The following is a 13,774-nucleotide window of genomic DNA, read 5'->3' as shown; positions in this document are numbered from 1 at the left end:
CCAGTTTCTGGGGGTCAGAAGGGATAGTGAATGTCATCATAGGGATGGATGACCCCTCTTGTGTCACAGGAGTGGCCTCTGGCTCAGGTTGGCTTATATGCTTATAGGCCAGGGCCCCAGTTTTGAAGGTTGAAATGACTTCAAGTGGAAGGGAAAGGTACAGCTATGCCCCTGTAAAAGCTTGGACACACAGGCCCAAGTTGCTGTTCCTGGAAGTGCCAGGTCAAGGCCAGGCTGACTCATGCCCTGACTGGGACTTAGGGCTCAAACTGGATCATGCTGTACCAGAACCCCCCCCCCCCTTTTTTTTTTTTTTGAGTGAGAGAGAGACAGAGAGAGAGAGAATTTTTCAATATTTATTTTTTAGTTCTCAGTGGACACAACATCTTTATTTTTATGTGGTGCTGAGGATCGAACCCAGCGTCCCATGCATGTCAGGCGAGCGCGATTTACTGCTTGAGCCACATCTCCAGCCCAAGAACCCTTTTTTAAAAAAAATTTGTTAATTGTTGGTGGATCCAATACCTTTATTTTATTATGTGATGCTGAGGATTGAACTCAGTGCCTCACACATGCTAGGCAAGCACTCTTCCTGAGCCACAACCCCACCCCCTGCACCTGAATCCTTTAATCCGTGTTACCTGAACCCAAGGCACCCACCAGTGGGGTTAGGGAGGAGGGGCTCTATCAAGGGCTTGGTCAATATGTGGAAGCAGAAGATGGCTAGGTTAACAGAGCCAATGGCACAGTGTCCTGGAAACATCAGGCCTGAAGTCTGCAGGGTTCTGAATGTGCACCTGCACATGTAAGCTGCTGTCAGCTACATTTTCTGTGACTTGTCACTGAATGCATTGTTTTATTTTTCTTCCCCTCCCTCCTTTTCTTTCTTTGGGTTTAATCCAAGGCTTTGTGCATGCTAGTAAGTGGCCTACTACTGGGCTACATCCCCAATCCCCACTGAATGCATTCCTGATGGGAGCTTCCCAGTGTTGAGGAGTCTTGTCAGGCTGTGCACAGGGCCAGAGTGGGAGGAACTATTCCTGTGGCTGGAATGATGGGAACATTATGACCAGAGGATGGAGGAACTGGACCTGGGCCTGTAGTCTGTGCTTTCCAAACTAGTTGGAGTCCCTTCTATAGAATCCTTCACTCGGTACTATGGTTGTAAACACATGGGAATAGGGAAGTCTTGAAATATGTGAATTTCAGGGTAAAACTTTCCAGCTTTCAAACTTAGGAAAGGGCTTCCCAAGTATAAAGGAGTCTCACAAATGTGTCTTCAGGCAGTATGTGGCCTGCCAGTGGCCAGTTTTGCTGCATCTGATGATCTTGGGTGTACAGGTGTCAGGCATCACAATCCAGGCTCAGTACCACCCACCAACACGGGAGGGATCCTGGTGGGCTCAAGTGGCATGAATCTTGGGCTTATAGCTGTCAGAAGTGCTGGGACTCTACTAAGGGAGTCTGAGAAGCCCCACAAGGACGGTCTGTCCTTGAGCTTGACTACCTGCAATAATCACTAATCACTTCATAGCTATTAGCAGCTCTGTTAAAATATCTGCTGTGACTATTTCTGGACTAGACCCTGATTGATGGTCAGGCACTGTGTGGCAGAGACAGAGAACATTTTCTCCTCTGTGGGTCTGGAAGACTAAGAACTTCTGCCCGTGACCACTCTGCCCGACCTGCTGGGTGTTTCTTCTGTGTAGCCAGAGGCATATAAAAGGGCTGTCCCACAGAGGGGATGGGTATGTTCGGAGCCACCTCAGGGCTAGGGGTGGCAGGGCCTTCACAGGGGCATGCAGAGGCACAAGGAGTGTACCAGCATAGGAATGGAGGTGGGCAGAGGGGAATGAGCAGGCGCAGAGACATTGAGTGGGCAGACCCAATGGCTGTCTACTGTTTATTATTTACTTATTTGGTACTGGGGATTAAACTCAGGGGCTCTTTACTATTGAACTACATCACAGCCCTTTTTGAGACAGGGTCCTGCCCAGGCAAGCCTTGAACTTGATCCTAATGCCTCTGTCTCCCAAGTAACTAGATTATAGGTGTGCACCATCATGCTTGGCAGTCCACTTTTTCTTAAGCACCTACTTGGGGCCAGGCCCTGGTGGGGCCCTCTTGCTCCTATGCCACCGCCAGCCTCAACAACACTGTGAGGTAGGTGTTTTACTAAGTAGTGAGTGCATGGCTGGAGCTACTCAGCGCTGTGGACACGCTGGTGCTGGATGAGCTTGGTGCTTTGGTGGAAGCGACGGCCGCAGTCCTGGCAAGCAAAGGGCTTCTCTCGCCGGTGGGTGCGAAGGTGCTGTGTGAGTGTGGGCCGCTGGCGGAAGGCCTTGCCACACTCGGGGCACACATAGGGTCGCTCTCCTGTGTGGATGCGCCGGTGCTGGGTGAGGTTGGCGTGCTGCCGGAAGCTCTGGCCACACTCGGGGCAGGCGAAGGGCCGCTCGCCCGTGTGGATGCGCTGGTGCTCAGTGAGCCGTGAGACTTGCGTGAAACCCAGGCCGCACTCGCTGCAGTGGTAGGGTTTCTCGCCAGTGTGTGTCCTCTGGTGGCGTGTGAGCTTTAGACGCTGGCTGAAGCGCTGGCCACACTCCGGACAGCCAAAGGGCTTCTCACCGGTGTGCACGCGCAAGTGCTGTGTGAGCGTGGGCCTCTGGCGGAAAGTCTTGCCGCACTCCGCGCAGGCGAAGGGCCGCTCTCCCGTGTGGATGCGCCGATGCTGCGTGAGGTTGGAGCGCTGTCGGAAGCTCTGGCCACACTCAGTGCAGGCAAAGGGTCGCTCTCCGCTGTGCACGCGCCGGTGCTGCAGCAGCACCGAGCGGCGGCCAAAGCGCTCGCCGCACTCTACGCAGCCGAAGGACTTATCACCTGTGTGCACTGCCTGGTGCTCTAGTAGCACCGCGCGCCGTGTGAAACTCTCACAACATTCACTGCACGGAAAAGGACCCGGGGGCTCTGGTGCACCAGGAGGGGCGGGGGGTGCAGAGCCTGGGCCTGGGGGGTCACCATGGATGCGCTGGTGCTGCAGCAGGTTGGAGCGCTGCCGGAAGCTTTGGCCGCACTCGTCACAGCGAAAGGGCTGCTCCCCAGTGTGCACTCTTCGGTGCTCCTCCAGCCGCGCGCTGCGCACGAAGCCCTGGCCACAGTCGCAGCACACGAATGGCCGCTCCTCGGTGTGCGTGAGTTGGTGGCGGAGCAGGTGCGAACTGCGACTGAAGCTTCTGCCACACTCGCCACACACAAATGGTCGCTCGCCTGTGTGGATCTTCTGGTGCCTCAGTAGGTTGCTGCGCTGGCTGAATACCTTGCCGCACATGTCGCAACGGCCGCCCCTTGCTGCCCCAGTCCCAGTGCTGGGGCGGCCTCGGCCCCGGCTGCGACCCCTTGGGGTGCGCCAGCGGGCAGCAACTAGTGCAGGTCCCATGCCGGGGCGGACAGCCTCTATAGTGGGGTCCAGCTCACTTCCTGGGTCACTGGGGAGCACAACTGCATGCACAAAGCCACCTTCGTGGGAGGGAGAGTCTATTCGGCTGGAGAGACTGGCTACGCCCATATCCCAGGGGACACGGAGGTGGTTGCTCACAGTACCTGGCTCTGTGGAGAGGCTGTCCATCTGGAGCGCAAACCCTGCACAAGAGGGACCCACTCATTCATGAGAGTGCCCTCTGTGCCCTGACCCACTTCAGCCCTGGGTATACAGTATGAATTAGAAGAGGCTGGAAACAGACCGAAGGAGCAGATAGGTGGCAAGGCGGGAGCAGGGATTCTATCCGTGTAGGTTTACCCCAGGTGACAATGGGACAGAGCCCAGAATGAGAAGAGACTGGGCTATGTGAAAAGGCTTTCGTGGCTTGACTTAAGCAGGAAAAAAAACAGCCTGGTTCTGGAAGGGCTCTAGGGCAACAGTGGGCAGGCAGCCTTTGCACTGTCTCGGTAGACAGTAATGGGCTCTGCCATGCAGAGATTGAGTGGGCCTGAGGAAGGCTGGAGGCGGAGCCCATAGGAAAGGATGGGGGGCAGTGCAGGAAAGACAAGATCCTAGACTTTGGTCCTGGAATTGGATGTGTCTGACTTGAGTTGCCTGTGGCACACAGGAGGAATAGACTTCATGCAGGCTTTGGTGAAACATGAGCCTGGTGTATACATAGGTCATATAGAGCCCTGTGCCTGCATTTGATTAACAGAGGCCTGTCTTTTGGAGAGAAGTAGCCAGGCTGTGAACAATCCAGAGATAAGACACTGAGTGAGGAAGGAGATGTCAGCAAAGGCAACTGAGAAGCATGAGCTGGAAAGAGGGGAATCCTGGAGGTTAAATAAAGAAGACTGAGAGTGGTGAGCATTATAGTGTGTGATGGAAAATCAATAAGCCTTCAAATAAACATCAGTTATATTAGAATGTATCAAAGGAAATTAACAAAAACCAATATGGAGTCAAAATAATGGGAAACTGAAAAACTCTCCAGAGGCAAAGGGCTAATTAATTTCTTCGGTAAAGAGCTTCAATAAATCAACAAAAAAGACAAATGACTTGACACATGGTCAAAGGATGTGAAGAAACCCCATAAAACAAATTGTATCCTCTAAGAAAAATGCACAGTAGGGCTGAACTCATTTACCATTCCCACATTCTCAATGCAGGGGCTCAAGTGTTCACATGCATGACTGGTGAGCATAAACGGGAAGCCACTAAAAATCGGCATCAAAACAGCAAATGTACCACCTTTTGCCCTAGTAATTCTATTTTCAGACATTTCTCCAACAGTTGCATTCCTGCCTGTGTTGGCTAGTCTCTCCAGCCTAAGGTTTTTCAGAGTTAATGAAAAGCAGCCCAAAGGAATGCCAGTAAGAACCTGGATGGTGTGTTCACAGTAAGCCATAGTGCATACTTCTATGTGCATCCAAAATCCAAGGGTGCCCCCTGCTGTTTGTTGAAGTGGGAAATGCCAGGTGTGGAACAGGTGGAAATAAGCCATAGGTGTTTTTTCTTTTCTCTCTTCCCTTTCCCTTTCTTTTATCTTTTGTACTATGGATTGAATCCTGGGACACTTTAACACTGAGCTACATCTCCAGACCTTTTTTTTTTTTTTGGTACCAGGGATTGAACTCAGGGGCATTTGACCATTGAGCCACATCCCCCGAGCCTTATTTTATGTTTTATTTAGAGACAAGGTCTCACTGAGTTGCTTAGTGCCTCACTTTTGCAGAGGCTGACTTTGAACTTGTGATCCTCCTGCCTCAGCCTCTCGAGCTGCTGGGATTACAGACATGTGACACTGTGCTTGGCCATCCCCAGACCTTTTTGAGACAGGGTTTCACTAAATTGCCCAGGTTGTTCTTGAACTTGCAATCCTCTAGTCTCCCAAGTCAGTGAGATTATAGGTGTGTTCCACCACAACTGGTCATATGTTTTTAAATTTTTTTCTTTTTCCCACATGTGTTTTAAAGAAGGAAAATGAACATATGTCTGTATAGTCATGTGTTGCTTAACTATGTTTCTCAGATCGGTTCTGAGAAGTATTGCGTGGTTTTGTTGTGTAAATATCAGAGTGATGGCTATGATGTCAGTAGGCAATATAATATATATATATTTTTTCTGTGTGTGTGTGCTTGCATTTTGGGGGTTGAATTGAGGGCATCACACATGCTAAGCACATGCTCTACCACTGAGCTACTTCCCTAACTCCAGTAAGCAATATAGCCTTATAAGACCACCACTGGATTTGTGGACCAGATTGCCCAAGATCACTATGTGGCACATGACTATGTATGTATCCTACACATACAGAAACTTCTGGAAGAAACTGGTAATGTTGGCTGTTGGGAAGCAGTCTTCTGAATGTTCTATTGGACCTTTTGAATTTTCTAATACGTGACTGCATTATCTATTCAGAGTATTCTCATGATGATAACATTAACAAGAAGACTGGCTAAGGGGATAAATCAGTGGTAGAGTTCATGCTTAGCATGGGCAAGACCCAGGGTTTAATCTTCACCATCAAAGGAAAAAGAAGAAAAAAAGAAAAAGAACTCTCTGGCTGCCAGAAGAGGCATAATTAGGGGACAAGAGAAGCAGCTGAGAGGTCTGAGAGGAGTACCAAAGAGGCACTCACTGAAGAATCAGTGAGTGCTGCTAAGAGCTGGTTGTCTGCATGCAGCCTGAGGAGAATGGGCTACAGAGAAGGAACTAGCCAAGGAGTCTGAGGCAGTGCTGAGACAGAGTCTGAGATGAGAGAGACTGTGGGGTTGTGAATTAAGAGAAACAGGTTCAAGCTAGAGGAAGTGGTCAGCCATGCAGCACAGGCCAGCCCTAGGTAGGCCAGCTAAAGGCTGGAATAGCAGAAGTGGCATGTGCTGGATGCTACTTTCTTCTCCAATGTGCAAAAATGCAGACAAAATGAAAGAAGGGCTTTAAAACTATTTTGGGAAGAGCTTTCTGTGGTTTATAAATTTGTTGATGGTGTTTTCATGCCATTACATGAAATAGGCCTCCCTCAGACCTATTTATTATGTTGGCATATTTCCCTTCTGGCATGGGAAAAAAATATCTTGGGCAGCTCTGAAGTAAGAAAGGGCAGTTGGTGAGATTCAGGAATCAAGAGCCTGGTTCAGTTGGGCACAGTGGTGCATCCCTGTGATCCCAACTACTTGGGAGGCTGAGGCAGGAAGATTGCCTGAGCCCAGAGTTTGAGGTCAGTTGGGCAATATAGTGTGACTTAAACAACAATGACAACAAAAAAACAAGAAACAAAAAACCCAGCCTAGAGCAGTTAATTCTAAAGCAGCCCTTAGGCTGTGGAGACCTTTGGACTGAAGCCAGGCTTCCTCATGCAGCTGGAGTTGTGGAAATGGGTTGGATTAGTTGTCTACTCACCAACCTGGCCAAGAATGAGCTGCTTGCTTCTGGCTGGGTTGCAGGCAGAGGTGTCTGTACTGAATGGTCCAGGTCCCAGATGATCCTTCTACTTCAAGGTTATGATGGGCCATTTAGCAGCCCCACACCTACGATGAGGCTTACAGTAGGGGAAACAAGAAGCTCCCAGAACTTCAGAGGCCAGGCTGTCAATAACCCAGCCAGTGGGAGACTTCACACCTGAAGATATAGCTAACTGGCCTGTCTACAAAGGATACTATGAGTATTTCCAAATCCTCAAAAGGAGGGATCAGCATCCGTGACACAAGGACATTATAAATAAAGAGTGAGTTAGAATCCTTATTTATTGATTTATTTTCTGATTCTGGGGATTGAACCCAGGGGTGCTTAACCTCTGAGCCACATCCCTAGACTTTTTAATTTTTTAAAATTTTGACACAGGGTCCCACTAAATTGCTAAGGGCTTTGCCAAGTTGCTGAGGATGGCCTTGAAATTTTGATCCTCCTGCCTGTAATCATTGGGATGATAGGCATGCACCACCATGCCCAGCTAGAATCCTAGCTGATAAAAAAAAAAAAAAAAAAAAAACAGCAGAAGCTGGGCACAGTGGTACATGCCTCTAATTCTAGACACTAGGGAGGCTGAGGCAGGAAGATCACAAGTCTTGGCAACTTAAGTTCTTTTTGTTTTAGCTTTATTTATCCCAATTTGGTACTGGGGATTGAACCCAGGGCACTTAACCCCTAAGCCACATTCCCCAGCCCTTTTTTTATATTTTATTTAGAGACAGGGTCTCTCTAAGTTGTTAAGTGCTTTGCTAAATTGCTGAGGCTGGCTTTAAACTTGTGATCCTCCTGCCTCAGCCTTCGAGTTTTTAAAAAAATTTTGAGAAGGCAATTTTAAGTTGCCAAGGCTGTCCTCAAACTTAGCTTCTGAGTTGCTAGGATTACAAGCACATGCCACCACTATGCCTGCCTATTTTAGCTTTATTTTATTTTATTTATTTTTTTAAAAAATATTTATTTTTGAGTTGTAGTTGGACACAGTACCTTCATTTCACTTATTTACTTTTATGTGGTGCTGAGGATTGAACCCAGGTCTCACACATTTGAGGAGAGTGCTCTACCACTGAGCCACAATCCCAACCTTATTTTTTTTTAAAGACAAGAGAGAAGTAAACAAACATTTGACATTTTCTGCTCTGGAAAAATGGGCAAATGGTAACTGCTACAGACTGGAAAAGGTAAACACTAAACTAGCAGTGAGAAAGATGAGATGTTGGAAAAAACCACACTGGTTTACTCCAAAGAAGCTTCTAAAAGTTCCAGAGTTGGAGATACCAGGTACTTATGGCTATAGGTGAATGAGTGGGGCAATCATGTTGCTGCTATGGACTGTCTGCACAGATTCTGGCCAACAGTATGCACTGCTGTGACTGTTTACTGGAAAGTGGGAGGACCACACTGAGAAAGGCAGAAGGATTAAGTGCTAGGACATCATCTTCTCCACAAGCATGTAGGCAGGAGGCTGAATGGGGACTCAGGAAGAAACTAAGGATGCTCATAGCAGGGAGTAGCCCAACCAGACTGTCCTGTGGATTTCTCAATGCATCTACTCATACTCCAGTCACTTAATCATACCCCCAAAAGGTGGATCTTCTTGGTGGAATAAGTCCCCATGTTCCTCTCAGCCCTGTTTGCTACAACCCATAAGCCCCTCACCCTCTTGCTCAGAGCTCCTGGCTAAATCTGGGTCCTCCCTATCTTACGTGTAAACAAACAATTTGGAAGGGAAAGAGACTATATTGAGAAAAGAAAGCTTTAAAAAATAAGTTATTGCTGTCCTCACAGAAATAAAGGAAGATGTTACAACTGATGGAACAATAGGAAGCAACTATAAAAATGAACAATTCAGAGAATGAAAACACTTTTAGAGATTAAAAGTTTTCTAACAGAAATGAAAATGTAACAGAATATATAGAAGATATAAGTAAGAAAATTTCACAAGTAGAGTGGAAATGCACAAGGATGGAAAACTGGAGTGAAGAGATAAGACTATCACACAAGGAAGCAAACCAAGGAAGAGGGAGACTTGGGTGACTGGGAAGGCTCCTGGTCCATCCTTGCTGGATCCCTGTACTGTGTGAAGGTCTCTCCTGCCCTGTCTGCTAGCCTGCTATTCGCCCTGATGCTAGGACAGCAGGAGGCAAGCTTTGAGTCTGCAACTCTCCTAGGATGCAAGGACTGGAAGGGGATGTGGGTGGGGGAACACAGACTCCACTCTCAGCAGGTTTCCTGGTGTTAAGGAGCAGAAGTTAGAGGAACTGTGGGGTTGGTGAGGGCAGAAGATGCTATAGGAGGTTGAACACTGGAGAGGACAGTCTAGAGAATGGGGAAGGGAAGACATTGGAGAGGGCTGCCTGACTATGGCAAGGAGTGGGGCTGATGGATATGGTGGACCATGAGGAGGACCCAGCCCCACCATGTCTTGTCTCACTTACCTGGGGAGAAGATGCTCCCAGTTTCATCATGCCACAGAGCCCCAGGGTGCTCCCTCCATGAGGGCCCTTCAGGCCCAGTCTCACTCTGAGGATAGGCATGGTCCAGCGCTGTCCCACAGGCCTGAAACCACAGTGTTCACTGTTCATCTGTGCCCACTGGGCTTGGGGAGGGACCTGACACCCACCCACTGAGGCTTCTAGGGCAGAGAATGGGTCATGTCCTGTGCAGGGCTCACCTGAGCCTCCTTAGGTAAGAGGGCGGGTACAGCCTTTTGGGCAGCAGGTAGAGGCCCAGACTCCAGGTACTCTAGGGAGAAAGAGTGGGGTGAGGTAGCCTAAGGGATTTCCCACCCTGCTGCCCTTCTTGACGGTATGACAGGTGCCAGGATCTAGGCAGAGGAGGGCCTAGACATGGGCTTGGGTTGGGGAGGGCAGGGCAGCTGAGGGCTTGCTAGGGAGTAGGGTGAACAGGGCACCCTAGAAAGCCATGGTGGAGCTGCAGTGGGATAAGGTGGGCTCAGGTCTGTGACTTTGTACCCCTGTGTGAGCCAGGGGTAGGACGGTCATATGTGTGTGTGAGGGGGTGCTGTACAAGGTCCACATAGGAATGGTGGAGTGTAGGTGGCTGGCTCAAGTACTCTCCCTGGGAGGCACATCATTATATATCAGCACACTCACCTATATATCAACCTGATCCCCAGCCACCCTCAGTGGACCTCACTGGGAGTGAATCCACATTTTCTCACAAAGGGAAACCCCAAAAGTCTGCTCCATGCTGGGGGACAGTTGTGGAAATGAGCTATGGCAGTCAGGCTTGGCTTGTTAGATAGTAACAGTGCTGGCTATGCTGGAGGGGAACTTGATTTGGTGGGAGGTGGGGGCCAGTGGCATATGGGAACCACTCCATCTAGTCGAGACCTGGCCAAGTAGACGTCAGACTGCTCAGGCCAGGAACAACCCCCCACCCCGTTTGTCCACCCTGCCTGGCCTCACCTGGATTCTCGGTAACCTCTGGCTCCTCTTTCACTTGAAGGCCCAGTGGCAATTCCTGCACTGTTCCAGGGGGCATCTCAGGCCCAGGTTCTGGAGGTTGAGGCTTGGTTTGAGGTAGAGGCTGGAAACTGGGGGCCTCCATCTTCTCTGATAGGACCTCCTGGCCCTGCACCTGGACTGTGACCTGGGGAGATGCCCCTATTAAGTAGAGTGGGATTGGGCACAACCTGGGGTTCATGGGCATCCACTGCATTACAGGACCCCCAGAGGTCTGTCTAGTCTATATATACTGACTAGATCCTCCAAGGGTCTACCTCCCTTAGAACCTGAGCAGGGAGAGCACAATGCACAGAGGCTCTCTTATTACACTCAGGGTTGCCTGGTACCTCTCTCTTTTCCTTTACCCTGTGACTCCAGGTGATGCAGGAATGACCTGGTGAGAATACACCCTGTCCTGAGCAGCCTCCCCCAGGGGGCCACTTCCTTACCATGAGGGGCGGGGTGCACCCTAAGATGAGGTAGAGCTGGACAGTGCTTCAACCCTGACCCTCCATTCAAGGTCACTGACTCACCCATCTCCGAGGCCCGCCCAGTTCCCAGCGAAGCCTGTCGACCAAGGTGGCAGCCTCTTCAGGGTTACCTGGCCGCTGTTCCTGTACATGGGCCTGGATCTCAGGGGGCAGTGCACCCAGGAACTGTTCCAGCACCAAGAGCTCCAGCATCTGCTCCTTAGAGTGCACTTCTGGCTGCAACCACTGGCGACACAGCTCGCGGAGCTGGGCCAGGGCTTCTCGTGGACCCATTGCCTCCTCATAGCGGAAGCACCGGAAGCGTAGGTGTGCAGCCTCAGGGCCTGGATCCCACAAGGTAGCTTCCCCCTCCTCCTCAGAGTCCTCTAGCTTCACCATGACAGGATCCTCATCTTCTCGGGGGGTGTTCCCTGGGGAGCCCAGCACAGTGGGTCTCATCAGGAGTACCAGGTCAAGTCTCCCAGGCCAGTATCTGTCCCTAGGGAAGTAACAGGATGAGCCTGGTGCAATAACAGACAGTGGCAGTGGGCACTTATTGAGTACCTACTGTATGCTGTGTTGTTTGATCCTCAGACCTGCTCCACCTGGAAGGCAGATGAGGAAACTGAGGCACAATAGGCAGATCACTCTCCAGGGACCCATAGGGCTGGAAGCCCTGGTGAGCCACTTGTTTCCCAGGCCCTCTCTCTTGTTGGGCCTGTGCAGAACCTCTGGTAGCCCCCCTCCCCAAACAGCCTGCTTCTTAAGCCTAGAAAACACCTCCTCTCTACCCAAATCATGCCTTTCTTCTTCATTTTATTTTAGTTGTTGGTACTGGGAATTGAACCCAGGATTGCTCACTGAGCTACCTCCCAAGTCCTTTTTAAAATTTTCTTGAGAAAGGATCTTGCTAAGTTGCAAAGACTGTCCTTGCACTTGCAGTCTCTCAGCTTCAGGAGTCGCTGGGATTTCAGGTATACACCACTGTGCCAAATAACCCTGCCCTCCTTCTACACAATCAACCTTTTCCTGCCTGCAGTTCTCCCTCTACGTGGTGGATGGCCTGTATGCCACCTGCCACCTAGGCATCAACACCACTACTTCCTACTCCACTTGACCCAAAGCCAGCCCCTCACTACTGTCTACTCTCCCACTCGGCCTCTCTCAGATTTGGCCCTTCACTAGGGCCCCAACATCATTCCTCTTTTGTTTGATCCCAGGCGGCAGCCTTGCTTCACCTGGTCCCCTATCTCCATCTATTCAGTCACTTTTGTGTGTCACAGCTCCCAGGCAGCACCCTTCTCCTATTCAGCCCTATCATCAGAGCCCAACTCAGCACAAAACACAATACTCCATTTTCAGCACCCTGATTTAAGTGGGGTTGGAGGTGATGGGGGAATTTAGGAAGGCCGCAAAAGCCCCCAGGCCACGGACCAGGAGAATGAAAGGATGGACCAAGATTCTGATTTCGCCCATTTCAAGTCGCTGTGCCTCTCAGAACCGCAGTCTCCCCATCTGCAAATGGGGCTGGCCTCCCCGCTCGAGATGCTCCTTTTGCAGCTGGGGTTCTGTGAAAATCTGAGTTTACTAATGGGCTGTTGTCCCAGCCATGCCCTGTGGGTGGCATAGATTTCGAGGATCGCCTGATCCGGTGGGCCAAATCTCTGCTTCTTAAGAGTTCCAAGTAAACCTGGGACCCTTACAGAAACTTGGGTCTTCTGGGAGCCGGTAAGTCTCTGGGGAGGCTCCGGAAATACATTTCCCAGCAGTCTAGGCGGGCAACATCCTCTCTGGGATGCCCAGGCAGGTCCTGGCGCCGCCATGGCAACCGGGAGCGAGGCTCCCAGAGCCTGTCGCAATGAACGGTGATTGACAGGCCTCCGCGTAGGGGCCGTCCGAGGGAGTGCTCGGACGTCTGCCCCGCACTCCCGGTCTCCGTAGACGTCTAGGACCCCCGAGTCCAGGCCACCGCCCCGGTCTCCTCCCGAGCCTTCCAGGTTGGGAGACCCCACCCCCCTCACCTCAGCGCTCAGCGGGCCGCTCCCGCGTTCCTGAGCGTGCGCACTTGCCGTCCACCCCGTCCCCGGCGAGACTACGTCTCCCAGAATGCTCCGCGCACAGCTCGAGCCTTCCTTGCCCTTCCTCCACCCTCGCCTCCGTTTCTACTCCCTCTTCCCGTCCCCTGGGGATAGTGGTGGCCGCAATAATGAAGTCGCACTCCTGGCCGTCTCTTCCCACACTCTCCGCCTCGAATCCAGGCGTCCGGCCTCCGTTGACGTGCGTAAGCTTCTCTGGGGGCAACGGACGGCAGTACCGCCTTCCAGATCGCGCATGCCCCCTACCACATTTTCGTCAATTCTCTAGGGGCCCTCCCTGGATTTGCAGGGTTCTGCACCAATCACGGCCTCTCTAGGACGCCGTCAGCCTCTCCGTTTCCAAGGCAACCCCTGGCCGGGAGGGCCTTCCCGCCGCCCCCCCCACCCCGACCTCTGAATGGAGAAAGGCTCAGTCCGATGTTTGCTGGGAGATGTAGTTGGCAGGGCCCCGTGTGCGCGTGCGCAGCGTCAGGAGGCTCCTTTGTACTCTTGGGTGGGTGGGCCTGAGCGTCTCCATAGTAACCAGGGATCCACCTGGCTGTCTCCAGGGCAACAGCCCGAGCAGCATGCTTTTGAAAGGCCTTGAGGCTGGTGGGATGAGAATTTAGGGGCCGGGAGATGACGAGGGTGAGAGAAGAGAGACAGACACACAGAAGCAGGGACAGGGAAGGGAGACCCAGGACTGTGCGGACAGATTCTTGACTTGAGGAGGGACAGTGAAAGTGTAAGGGTCCGGCGAAGCCTCGGAGAAAGAGACCACACGAGACTAACTTCATGCAAAAGCAAAGGGGG

General features: G+C 51.3%; 1 protein-coding gene across 12 annotated transcripts; it reads right to left on the bottom strand.

The window, feature by feature from the left end:
- Positions 1-352: 352 nt before the first annotated feature.
- On the bottom strand, positions 353-13,445 carry MZF1 (myeloid zinc finger 1). 12 transcript variants are annotated; one of them, XM_081273167.1, is made up of 6 exons: positions 10,950-13,414; positions 10,378-10,561; positions 9,621-9,691; positions 9,385-9,505; positions 3,601-3,639; positions 353-3,516 (listed from the first exon to the last, which is right to left on the bottom strand). In XM_081273167.1, exons 1-6 carry the CDS (start codon positions 11,343-11,345, stop codon positions 2,201-2,203), a joined length of 2,127 nt encoding a protein of 708 aa, XP_081129293.1. In that variant the 5' UTR covers positions 11,346-13,414; the 3' UTR covers positions 353-2,200. The 12 variants fall into 12 exon arrangements, 11 of the variants coding, with proteins under 11 accessions (XP_081129293.1, XP_081129292.1, XP_081129296.1 ...); XM_081273163.1 differs by having other exon boundaries at positions 354-3,639; positions 10,950-11,385; positions 12,908-13,413; XR_014019551.1 differs by lacking the exon at positions 353-3,516 and adding an exon at positions 6,888-7,011 and having other exon boundaries at positions 3,542-3,639; positions 10,950-13,445.
- Between the last annotated feature and the right edge of the window lie 329 nt (positions 13,446-13,774).

This window comes from Spermophilus citellus (genome assembly GCF_964194105.1).
Source record: "Spermophilus citellus genome assembly, chromosome: 18".
NCBI classification, from domain to species: domain Eukaryota; kingdom Metazoa; phylum Chordata; class Mammalia; order Rodentia; family Sciuridae; genus Spermophilus; species Spermophilus citellus.
Note: the sequence above shows the minus strand (reverse complement) of the source record. Positions and strands in the feature narration are given on the sequence as shown.

What these genes read in the sequence shown, in the direction of transcription:
- MZF1 (XM_081273163.1), bottom strand. Translation starts at nt 11,345, where the DNA reads ATGAGACCCACTGTGCTGGGCTCCCCAGGGAACACCCCCCGAGAAGAT. An exon ending in TGGGCGGGCCTCGGAGATGG is followed by an intron (nt 10,562 to 10,949) that starts GTGAGTCAGTGA and finishes GCATCTCCCCAG; the next exon opens with GTCACAGTCCAGGTGCAGGG. An exon ending in TCTTACCTAAGGAGGCTCAG is followed by an intron (nt 9,506 to 9,620) that starts GTGAGCCCTGCA and finishes CTGTGGTTTCAG; the next exon opens with GCCTGTGGGACAGCGCTGGA.